The sequence below is a fragment of the Jaculus jaculus genome, chromosome 9 (genome assembly GCF_020740685.1).
Source record: "Jaculus jaculus isolate mJacJac1 chromosome 9, mJacJac1.mat.Y.cur, whole genome shotgun sequence".
In the NCBI taxonomy this organism is placed as follows: Eukaryota; Metazoa; Chordata; class Mammalia; order Rodentia; family Dipodidae; genus Jaculus; species Jaculus jaculus.
In genome coordinates, this window is record NC_059110.1 from 137,980,103 (window position 1) to 137,992,471 (window position 12,369).

The window sequence follows — 12,369 nt, forward strand, 5'->3', positions numbered from 1 at the left end:
GTCTTTAGGCTCTGCAGGCAAGCACTTTAACCACTAAGCCATCTCTCCAGCCTTTGTACTTCTTAAAATTTTTTAAAATTGTTTTAAATGTGTAGCCCAGGCTGGCCTCAAACTCCTGATCCTCCTGCCACTGCTTCTTTAGCAATATCCTACCGGCATGCGCCACCACAACTGGCTACACCACTTTCAAAAATAATATTTATTATTTTGGGAGGGAAAGAATTGGGACACCAGAGCCTCTAACCACTGCAAAGGAACTGTAGATGCATGTGCCACTATGTGGCCCCGTTTTGTGCATCTAGCTTACATGGACAGACTGGGGACTAAACCTCTACTAGCAGGCTCTGTAATCAAGCACCTTTAACTGCTGAGCCATCTTACCAGCCCCTGCGGGCATTCTTGACAGCCTGCGACACAGATCCTGAAATAACAGGTATTTGCTGTGGCCTCATGCTTGGGGCTCAGAATCACTAACTTCTCAGGCCCCAGGCCCTGCGACCCATGTGAGGGCTGGCTTAAGTGACAGTTCAGAGTATTCCTGGGTTGTTGGAAGAGCATCTTCCTGGTGTGCATGAGGACCTGGGTTTCTTCTAGCAGGATGTAAAGTAGGCATGGTGGTCTATGCTGGTAATCCTAGCACTCAGGAGGTGAAGGCAGGAGGATCAGAAGTTCAAGATCATCCTTGGCCACATAGCAAGTTTGAGGCCAGCCTGAAATACATAAGACCCTGTCTTAATAAAAGGAACCCAGCATGGTGGTACACATTATTAATCTCAGCACTGGAGAGGCAGAGGTGGTAGGATCACTGTGAGTTTGAGGCCAGCCTGGGACTACAGAATGCCAGGTTAGCCTGGGCTAGAGTGAGACCCTACCTCAAAAAAGTGTGTGTGGGGGGATATTCCTCACACTGTTCACTCAGTGCTAAAGATGTCAGGATGCCCCTGAGCACTGAGGCTGTTTCTGGCAGACAGAACTTTGAGCTCTAGTCTGGCTAGGTGGAGAGAGGAGCCTCTGTAGCTCTCCCACTCTAGGTGGGGCCTGGGTTTTGTCATTTCTTTTTTCAACTCTGAGACTGTGATGCCAGATTCCAAGTTCACAAGACTTGACAGTTGCTGGGGGCACTGCCCCTAGCTGACAGGGCTTCTCCTCCTCCACTTTGTCCCGGTTGAGGACTTGTCATGCTTCTAGACTGCCACCTTGTAAACACGATGTGGTGGTTTGATTCAGGTGTCTCCCATAAACTTAGGTGTTCTGAATGGTAGGTTCCCAGCTGATAGAGATTTGGGAATTAACGTCTCCTGGATGGAGTGAATTGTTGAGGGCGGGCTTATGGGTGTTATAGCCAGTTTCCCCTTGCCAGTGTTTGGCACACTCTCCTGTTGCTATGGTCTGCCTTATGTTGGCCAGGGGGTGATGTCCACCCTCTTCTTATGCCATCATTTCCCGCTGCCATCGTGGAGCTTCCCCTTGAGCCTGTAAGCCAAAATAAACCTCTTTTCCCACAAGCAGTTTTTGGTAAGGTGATTTCTACCAGCCATGCGAATCTGACTGCAACACACGGTTTCAAACTGTTTCTCAGTTTTTGCTGCTGTCAGTGGAAGGTGTCAACCTTAGACTGCATATGATTAAACATGGTCTAGCAGAGCTTATGTTGAGAAAGAAGGGTGCTCAATGTGAGACAGTAAAGGCCTTAAAATGTTTTCCAGGGCTGGAGAGGTAGTGCATGCATCTGGAGTTCATTTGGTGCCAGGACCTCTTGCCACTACAAAGGAACTCCATCTCCAGCCTTTATTTATTTATTTATCTATTTTTTTAAGCTTATTCTTCTGCTGTTCTTTTAAAATATTTTATTTAGTTATTTGACAGAGAAAGAGGGAGAGAGAGAGAATAGGCATACCAGGGCCTCCCGCCACTGCAAACGAACTCCAGACACGTGTGCCTCCTTGTGCATCTTATTTTGGTTTTTTGAGGTAGGGTCTCACTCTAGCCAAGGCTGACCTGGAACTCAGTGTTGTCTCAGGGTGGCCTCGAATTCACGACAATCTATCTATCTCTGCCTCCCAAGTGCTGGGATTAAAGGCATGCGCCACCACGCCCAGCTATTTTTTTTTTTTAATATTTTCTTTCTTTCTTTATCTGACAGAGAAAGAGGAAGAGAGAGAGAAGGAGAGAATGGGAGCACCAGGGCCTCTAGCCACTGCAAATGAGCTCCAGACATGTGCACCCCCTTGTGCAGCTGGCTAACGTGGGTCCTGGGGAATTGAACCTGGGTCCTTTGGCTTTACAGGCAAACGCCTTAACCACTAAGCCATCCCTCCAGCCCTTATTTATTTATTTTTGAAACATTTTATTTATATACTTGCGACAAAGAGAGAAAGAGGTAGAGAGAGAGAGAGAGAATGGGCACACGAGGGGCCTCTAGCCACTGTAAATGCACTTTAGAAACATGTGCCATCTTGTGCAGCTGGCTTTACATAGGTACTGGGAATTGAAGCTAGGTCCTTAGGCTTTGCTGGCAAGTGCCTTAACTGCCAAGCCATCTCTCCAGATCTTTTATTTATTTATTTGCTTTTTTGTAGTATGGTCTCGCTCTAGCCCAGGCTGACCTGGAATTTACCATGTAGTCCCAGGGTAGCCTCAAAGTCAGGTGATCCACCTATCTCTGCCTCCCAAGTACTAGGATTAAAGGCGTGTGCCACCATGCCTGGCTTCAGTAAGAGTATTTTTTAAAAAATATAAAGGTCTAGCCAGGCATGGTGGTACACGCCTTTAATCCCAGCACTCGGGAGGCAGAGGTAGAAGGATCACTGTGAGTTCAAGGCCATCCTGAGACTACACAGTGAATTCTAGGTCAGCCTGAGCTAAAGGGAGACCCTATCTCAAAAAACAAAAACAAAAACAAAAACAAACAAACAAAACCCTCTTACTGCCTGGGTGTGGTAGCACACACATTTAATCGTAGCACTGGAGAGGCAGGGGTAGGAGAATACAGAGTAAATTCCAGGTCAGCCTGGGCTAAAGTGATATCCTACCTTGAAAAAACAAAGAAACAAAAAACCTAAAATAATATAAAACATTCTGGACTGAGGCAAATAAAATACAAGATATTAAACTAGACATCCCTCCTTCCCTTTCTTTCAATTTTTTTTTTTGAGGTCAGGTTTCACTCTATCCTAGGCTGACCTGGAATTCACTCTGTAGTCTCAGGCTGGCCTTAAATTCATGGAGATCCTCCTACCTTGGCCTCCTAAATGCTGGGATTAAAGGCATGCACCACTACACCCCGCCCCTGGCTCATTCTTTATTCTGGAATCAAGGTGTCTCTATGTAGCCCAGGCTGACTTGGAACTCACAACATTACTGCCTCAGCAAGCATCCACCACAGCCAGCTCCATTCCTAAGTACACTAGGTTTTCTAGTCAGACATGAACCATAGCAAGACTTTCATTCCAGACCAAGGTTTTCTAGTGAAAACAATGTAAAGGGCTGTGGTGGGAAATTTTATTTTGGGAAAAGGAAGAAAGCAAAAAATCTAAACATATATGCACTTATCAATCCATTTCAAAAGATGCAACAGACTGAAGGAATAGTCAATAATTCTGTAGTTGGGTTGAGAAGACGGCTCAGCAGGTAAAAGCTCTTGCTGCCTAAGCATGAGGGCCTGAATTTGGTCCCCAGCACTTACATAAAAAGCTAGAGAGCTGGAGAATGGCTCAGCAGTTAAGGCACTTGCCTGCAAAGCCTAAGGACCCAGATTCGACCCAGCCTAAGGACTCCATGTCCCATATAAACCAGATAGATACACAAGGTAGCACATGCATCTGGAGTTCACTTGCAGTGGCTAGAGGCCCTGGTGCACCCATGTTCTCTCTTTCTCTCCATCTCTCTCTGTCCCAAATAAAAGTAAATAAATAAAAGCTGGACATGGCCATGCATGCCTGTAACCCCAGAACTAAGGAGGGGCAGACACAGGAGAATCTCCAGGACTTACTAGTCAGCTAGTCTAAAGGAAAACCAGGGAGCTCCAGGTTCAGTGAGAGACTTTTTCAGAGAATTAAGGCAGAAGTGTGACAGAGGAAGGAAGCCAGTGTCTTCCTCTGGCTTATGTACATGTGCCTACACTATGTGCACATCTGCATTATGTACATGCATACGCCACACAAACACACCCATATACCACATACTACAAATAAACATGCCGAATGAAACACAAACTTAATTTTTTTCTTTTTTATTTTTCAAGGTAGGGTCTCACTCTAGCCCAGGCTGACCTGGAATTCACTATGGAATCTCAGGGTGGCCTCGAACTCATGGTGATCCTCCTACCTCTGCCTCCCAAGTGCTGGGATTAAAGGCGTGCGCCGCCACACCCAGCACAAACTTAATTTTTTGTCTGAAGAACTAGCACCTTTCTCAGAAGGACCAGATTGAGATTGAATTTAATCTCTGATTAGAATGTAAAAATAGGCTCGGCGTGGTGGTACAACCCTTTAATCACAAGCACTCAGGAGGCAGAGGTAGGAGGATCATCATGAGTTCCAGGCCACCCTGAGACTATATAGTGAATTCCATGTCAGCCTGAGATACATGAAACCCTACCTCAAAAAACCAAAAAAAAAAAAAAAAAAAAAAAAAAAAGTCTGAAAGATGGCTTAGCACTTAAGGCATCTGCCTGCAAAACCCAGGTTCGATTCCCCAGGACCCATGTGAGCCAAGTGCACAAGGTGGTGCATGTGTCTGGAGTTTGCAGTGGTTGAACGCCCTGGCACACCCAATCTTTTGCCCTCTATCTGCCTCTTTCTCTCTCAAATAAGTAAATAAAAAGCGCACACACACAAACAAGTTGGGGCCGGGTATGGTGGTGCATGCCTTTAATCCCAGCATTTGGGAGGCCAAGGTAGGAGGACCATCATGAATTCGAGGCCATCCTGAGACCCTAGAGTGAGTTCCAGGTCAGGCTGGGTTAGAGTGAGACCCTACCTTGAAAAATCATAAAAAAAAAAAAAAAAAAAAAGCCGGGCTGGAGAGATTCAGTGGTTAAAGCACTTGCCTGTAAAGCCTAAGGATCCAAGTTTGATTCCCCAGTACCCACATAAAGCCAGATGCACAAAGTGGTACATGTGTCTGGAGTATGTTTGCAGGGACTGGAAGCCCTGATGTGCCCATTCTCTCTTCCTCTCTCTGCCTCTTTCTCACTCTTACAAATAAAAAAAAAATTTTTTTAAAGCTGAGAAAGACAAAATTTTCACACATGTAGAAAAATTTTTTTTCTGAGGTACACTTTCACCCTTGTCCAGGCTCACCTGGAAGTTATTCTGTAGCCCCAGGCTGCCTTGAACTCATGGGGGTCCTCCAATCTCTACCTCTCAAGTGCTGGTATTAAAGGCATGTGCCAGAACACCTGCCTTTTATTCATTTATTACTACTTGTTTTTTTTGAAGTAGGGTTTCACTCTAGCTCAGGCTGACCTGGAACTCACTTTGTAGCTCCAGGCTGGCCTCAAGTTCACAGTGATCTTCCTACCACTGCCTCTTGAGTGCTGGGATTAGAGGTGGGTACCACCACACCCAGCTCCAGTTTATGACAAAGTGACCCTATACTGGGAATTTTTTATCAAGACCAGATTTCACTATGTTGTCCTGAACTCCTGGTTTCAAGCAATCGAGGCTCCTGTGTTAGCCCCTGGAATAGATGGAACCAAAGCCATAAACCACAGGGCCCAGATTAGAATTTTATTTATGTAGCTAGCGTGTATGACCACTAGCATATACAGTCATTGTGACAGTTAACTTGCCACTGTAGGACTGCCCAGCTGATCTAAGGCATCTGCTTTATAAGTTATATTCATTCTAGTGTTGCTCTAGAGAGTCCTGACCAATATAGTCACCTTATCTGTAATGGCCAAGAACTGGAAATGACCTAAATGTTGTTGCAGGAGAAAACATCAGGACATGGCCACAGTGCAGGGCCAATACCAGATGGACACCAGGATCACATTCCACATTTGGCACAGTGAAAAAGCCCTCTCCTCCTCCACCTTTCTTGCTGTCCATTGTCTCATGTGGTTTCATCAAAGGGAGCCCCTCAGAGGTTTTCCTGAGAACTCCACAAGAAATACCACAGGCTCTTCTCAAGAAGCCGACCTCTACTTTCTCCACATGTGTATGGATGGCTTACTTCCTAATGGCCTCCACAGGACATGACATGTAACGTGGTTTCTGTCTTGCAGAGCTCTGCTGTACGGCATGGGACACTCAGAATCCACACAGAAGGTGAGACACTTATGAAGCCCAGAAAATTAAAGGGCAAAAAAAGTGCAGTATGCTGACTCTGGGTCATCTCACAGTGGTGGCCATGCTATCCCCGTCTCCTATGCTGTTTTGTTTTTTTTTTCCCTCAAGGTAGGGTCTTGCTGTAGCCCAGCCTAACCTGGAATTCCCTATGTAGTCTCAGGCTGGCCCAAACTCACAGCAATCCCCCTCTGCCTCCCGAGTGCTGAGCTTCATGCTATTATCCTGAGGGTAGTACCTGAGCAGGCAGCTCTCCTACCTGGGGTGGAGTCATCCTGGGAGTGAAGGCCTGAAAGGCTGGACCCCAGGTCTAGCAGCCTCCAGGTATCTTGGAGGGAACTGCTGGCCAATGAGGATGATCTGTAGGTGTGGTGGTCACTTTCTTCAGGGACTTCTGGAGCCTGGGATGGCTCTGGAGATCTGTTTTCTTTCTGATGTGTTGACTTACACGTCCCTTTGGGGATTCTGTGCTGTCTCTGTGAAGGTTAGGAAAGACAGTGGTCTTTGATGGCCCTTCTATCTCAAACCCAGGCCTCAGGCTTTGCAAGCAAGCACCTTTAACCCTCCACTGAGCCATTTCTCCAGCCCCCTCAGTGTAACTTTATTTATTTAGTTAGTTTGTTTTTCAAGGTAGGGTTTTGATCTAGCTCAGTCTGACATGGAATTCACCATGTAGTCTCAGAGTAGCCTCGAACTATGGCAATCCTCCTACTTCTGCCTCCCAAGTGCTGGCATTCAAGGCGTGTGCCACCACACCTAGCTTCAGTTTAGCATTTTATTTTTCTTTATAATTTTTTTTTGTTGTTATTTTTATTTATTTGAGAGCAACAGACACAGAGAGAAATTGGCAGATAGACAGAGAGAGAATGGGCATGCCAGGGCCTCCAGCCACTGCAAACGAACTCCAGACATGTGCGTCCCCTTGTACATCTGGCTAACATGGGTCCTAGGGAAACGAGCCTCAAACTGGGGTCCTTAGGCTTCACAGGCAAGCGCTTAACCGCTAAGCCATCTCTCCAGACCAGTTTAGCATTTACTAAGGAGCCCAAAGTGTCCAAGTTTCCAGTTCCCACACTCAAGTGTATGTGAACATCCATCCCAGCTGTACCCTAGTACCTTATCACCCCAGCCTGTACCTGAGTGTGTCCAGACGCCAAGACTGCTTTGTAGCCTCGTGGGGTGTCATTTTTCATGACCACCTGGGCCAAGTGCGCTTGCTTCTTTCCCGTATATTCAGAAGCACTTTTTCTCTTGATGTGCTTGAGGTCCTGCCATGGAAATTCAACAGAAATTCAAGGACTCAGTGTTACTGATGGTAATGTATCACAAAATTAGGAAAGAAAGAAATCCTGGTACTGGGAACTATTCAGTGACAGCCTGAAGGGAGGGACATGCTTGCTCTACTACACAGGACAAACTCATCAAGTTTCCTTAAGTTGGTTTAAGTCTTCTCCTAAACATTTGAGGAGACAGAAGACAAATACCATGTTTGAACATCAAGCAGAAGTCTCTTCCCCCAAGAGCAGTGCAGTCGCATGGCCCTGGCCTTTGGTAGAGCCCAGTTCCAGGCAGGCATGAGTAGACTCCCAGGTGTTTCTTGGTCTAGTCCCTAACTGGACCAAACTGCTCAACTCACATTTTGAATGCTTGGACCCATACACCCTCTACAAGGAAGGCTACAGAAAAGAGGACAGAAGTACTGAGAAGTTACCTAAGGAGCATGAAAGGGAACATGGCAGAAAACAGCAAAGTCACATATAGTTCAATTGTGCAAAGCAGTGGGTATACAGGAAGGACATGGACCCCTCTGGGTCTGTCCTGTAGTGGGGGGACAGCAACAAGTATGCCTGCATCACTACCAACAACTTGGCTGGGCCATGCTTAAGTGATGTTTAAATACCCACTAGTTAACACATATTATCTTGGATTTAACTAACAGTTGCCTTGGTTATAGTAGTAATGAGGTTCCCATCATGTCCACTAACCCCTGACTTTTTGTAGTCCTTTTTTGTAATGTTCCTCCCACTTCTGTGGCACCATTTACTTTTAGAAATAAGCAGAAATGAAGTCGGGCATGGTAGTAAACACCTTTAATCCCAACACTTGGGAGGCAGAGGTAGGAGGATCGCCATGAGTTCGAGGCCACCCCAGGACTACAGAGTGAGCTCCAGGTCAGCCTGGACTACAGTGAAGTCTTACTTCGAAAACCCAACAAAAAAAGAAAAAAGACCCCATCTCAAAGAAGACAGAAGTAGAGGACAGACCCTTGAGGTTGTCCTCTAATCTCCACATGTGTATGCCATGCATGCACTCATACACACACATTAAAATAAAAAGAGGGGCTAGAGTGATGGCTCAGCTGTTAAGGTGCTTGTTTGCAAAGCTTGGTGACGTGGGATCAATTCCCCAGTTCCCACATAAACCCAGATACACAAAGTGGTGCATGTGTCTAGAGTCTGTTTGCAGTGGTTGGAGGTCCTTGTGCTATCATTTTCTTTCTTTTTTAAACTTTTTGTTTATTTATTTATTTATTTGAGAGTGACAGAGAGAGAGAGAAAGAACGGGTACGCCAGGGCTTCCAGCCACTGCAGACGAACTCCAAGACACCTGTGCCCCCTTGTGCATCTGGCTAACGTGGGTCCTGGGGAATTGAGCCTCGAACCAGGGTCCTTAGGCTTCACAGGCAAGCGCTTAAGCCATCTCTCTAGCCCCATCATTTTCTTTCTTTCTCTGCTTACAAATAAATAATAAAATAGGGCTGGAGAGATGGTTTAGCGGTTAAGCGCTTGCCTGTGAAGCCTAAGGACCCCGGTTCGAGGCTCAATTCCCCAGGACCCACGTTATCCAGATTTGTTTGCAGCAGCTAGAGGCCCTGGTATGCCCATTCTCTTTCTCTCTGCTGACTGCGGTGGTACTTGCCTTTGATCCCAGCACTTGGGAGGCTGAGGTAGGAGGATCACTGTGAGTTCAAAGCCAGCCTGAAAATAGTGAATTCCAGATTAGCCTGGATTTGAGAAAGACCCTACCTGGGTGGGCAGGGGAAGAGCCCTATAGAGTCTTTTACTTAATTTTAGCCTCCTGAATGCTAGGATTATAGCCATTCACCACCATGCATGGCTTCTTGAGTTTTAAGCTGTTACAATGGATGTAATGAACAAAGGGCAGCTTTGTAGTTCAGAAGAAATTAACAGCAAAGTATTTAACGTGTGTTGGTAAGTAGTACCGGACAAATGACATAGACAAGCATATTCTCCTGAGTTGGATAAAAGGCATTTTTAAATTTTATTTATTTATTTATTTATTTATTTTTTGAGGAGAGGCAGACAGACAGAGAATGGGCATACCAGGGCCTCAGGCCACAGCAAACAAACTACAGATTCATGTGCCACATTGTGCATCTGGTTTTACATGGGTACTGGGGAATCAAACCTGGGTTATTTGGCTTTGTAGGCAAAGCACCTGAACCACTAAGCCATTTTTCTAGCCCAAAAGGGGTATGTTTACTTGTCAACACAGGGCAGACTTTCCTGGAAACACATACTGAGACAATTAAGAGGTGATTTGTGCAGGTGATTTGAAAGTTATGAAACAGTCTGGAAAGAGAACCTCCCATAGGGACGGAGGTGTGGGGACTGTGAGTCCAAGTGTGTATGTATGTGAACACATGAAGCAGGATTGGAGGGAGGGTGGTGGATGTGCTGCCTCACAGGAAACCCCTAGTTCTCATGTGGAAAGGCAGTAAACCCTGGTGTTTCAGCTTCACCATTCTGCACAAGGCCTCCTTGCCCAGTTCAGTGACCTCCTTCCCACGATGTTTCCTTTCAGGCTTCCTGTATGAAGAGTGGAGGTCTGTTGGGGAAATGTCCTGGATTCTCTTTCCTAGGTCAGCCCTGCTCAGTTTCTTCTCTCACTGAACTGACCTCCATGTGCCTCAGCTCTTTCCCTCAGGCATATTTACTGGCTGAGCTTGTTCTGTCCCCTTGGTATGCGTGCTTTCTGTGTGTACTACAGTCAGACACTGGTGTGGATGGAGAAAGAACATCTCTAACCTGTCCCTGGAGGTCCCTGTCCTTCCTCCCCACCCAGCTGCTCAGGCCCAAGGTTTAATGTTCTTTCTTCTTAAAAAAAAATTTTTTTCATTATTTATTTGAGAGAGAGAGAGAGGGAGAGGGAGGCAGATAGGGAATGGGCATGTTAGGGCCTCCAGCCACTGCAGATGAATTCCAGACACATGCATCCCCTTGTGCATTTGGCTTACATGGGTCCTGGCAAGTTGAACCCAGGTCCTTTGGTTTTGCAGGCAAACGCCTTAACTGCTAAGCCCTTAATGTTCTTTCTTCATGTTCCTGATGTTTCCCACATTCCAACTCTGGCCCCAGGCCCAAGTACAGGCCTGGTGCTGGTCGTCTCTGCTTCCCACCACGTGCTGGTGCCTAAAGCCAACAGTGATTGTCACTCCCATCAGTCAGCATGTGGTTCTCTGGCTCAGACCCCATTGTTCCCACCTGGCTGGGACCAAACCCAGAATTTATGTCAGTTGAGGGTTTTTAAAACCATCATCACCTACTTCTCTCTCTTCTTCTAGCTGCCTTTTTTTTTTTGCTTTTTTTCAAAGTAGGGTCTCACTCTAGCCCAGGCTGACCCTGGACTTCACTATGTAGTCTCAGGCTGGCCTTAAACTCCTACCTCTACCTCCTCAGTACTGGGATTAAAGGTGTGTGCCACTATGCCTAACCACTTTTAGTTTATTTTAATTAATTAATTTATTTTTTTGGGGGGGGGTTGAGGTAGGGTCTCATTTTAGCCCAGGCTAACCTGGAATTCACTATGTAGTCTCAGGGTGGCCTCGAACTCACGGCAATCCTCTTACCTCTGCCTCCCGAGTGCTGGGATTAAAGGTGTGCACCACCACACTCAGCTTTATTTTAATATTTTATTTATTTATTTATTTGAGAAAGAGAGGGAGGGAGAGAGAGAGAGACTAAGAGGCAGAGAGAGAGAGAGAATGGGTGTGTCAGGGCCTCCAGCCACTACAAATGAACTCCAGACGCATGTGCCACCTTGTACATCTGGCTTATGTTGGTCCTGGGGAGTTGAACCTGGGTCCTTTGGCTTTGTAGGCAAGTTCCTTAACCGCTAAACCATCTCTCTAGCCACCACTCCCCCTTTTCAGCTTATTTTAAATCAACCGAAAAAACAAAACTCCCTCTGGGGTCTGCAGCCATCCTCCATGTACTTAAAAGATCATTAGTTTCAAAACTGCATGTGGGACTGAGGAGATGGCTCAGCAGTTAAAAACACTTGCTTGCAAAGTCTACAGGCAGGCCTGGGTTCAATTCTCTAGTACCCACATAAAGCCAGAAACACAGAATAATGGGTGTATGCGTCTGGAGTTTGTCTGCAGTGGGAAGAGGCCTTGGCATGCCCATACTCTCTCTTAGCAAATAAATAAAAAATAGTTAAAAAGTAAAAGAAGCCAGGTATGGTGGCTCACACCTTTAATCCCAACTCTGGGAGGCAGAGGTAGGCAGAATGCTATGAGTTCAAGGCCACCTTGAAACTATATAGTGAATTCCAAGTCAGCCTGAGCTAGAGTGAGACCCTACCTCAGAATTGCCTCCCCTCCAAAAAAATGTGCCTTTAATCCCAGCACTTAGGAAGCAGAGATAGGATCTCTGTGAGTTCGAGGCCACCCTGAGACTACAAAGTGAATTTCAGGTTTGCCTGGGCTACAGTGAAGCCCTACTTTGAGAAAGAAAACTCCATGTGGTTGCACACCTGCAATCTTCACACTCAGGAGTATTGCAATTTTCCAAGCAAACCTGACTATAAAGGGAAAGAAAATCTCAAAAAATAAAATAACCAAAAACAGCGAGGTGTGGTGGTCCACATCTCTAATCTCAGCACTTGGGAGGCAGAGGTAGGAGGATTGCCATGAGTATGCACAAGAGTAGTCTGGAACTAGAGCCTTAGCCCAAGGCCCAAGCACTCATGTGATTGTGCACATTGGACTGAAGGTGGATCACACCAGACCACCTGGGTTGCAACCCTTGTATGGCATCATTCCAGACCAGGTAAA

At 46.1% G+C, this 12,369-nt stretch overlaps 1 protein-coding gene across 3 annotated transcripts in view; it reads right to left on the minus strand.

Moving 5' to 3' along the window:
- Window positions 1-12,369, minus strand: part of Ccdc57 (coiled-coil domain containing 57) — a 192,680-nt gene that overhangs the window by 43,288 nt on the left and 137,023 nt on the right. For 2 of the 3 annotated variants that reach the window (XM_045158322.1, XM_045158321.1), the window contains 2 exons: window positions 7,427-7,558; window positions 6,550-6,766 (listed from right to left, as the gene is read on the minus strand). In XM_045158322.1, coding sequence (XP_045014257.1) covers window positions 6,550-6,766; window positions 7,427-7,558 — 349 coding nt within the window. Of the gene's footprint in view, window positions 1-6,549; window positions 6,767-7,426; window positions 7,559-12,369 lie in introns of those variants that run through there. The other variant, XM_045158323.1, reaches the window with a different exon arrangement.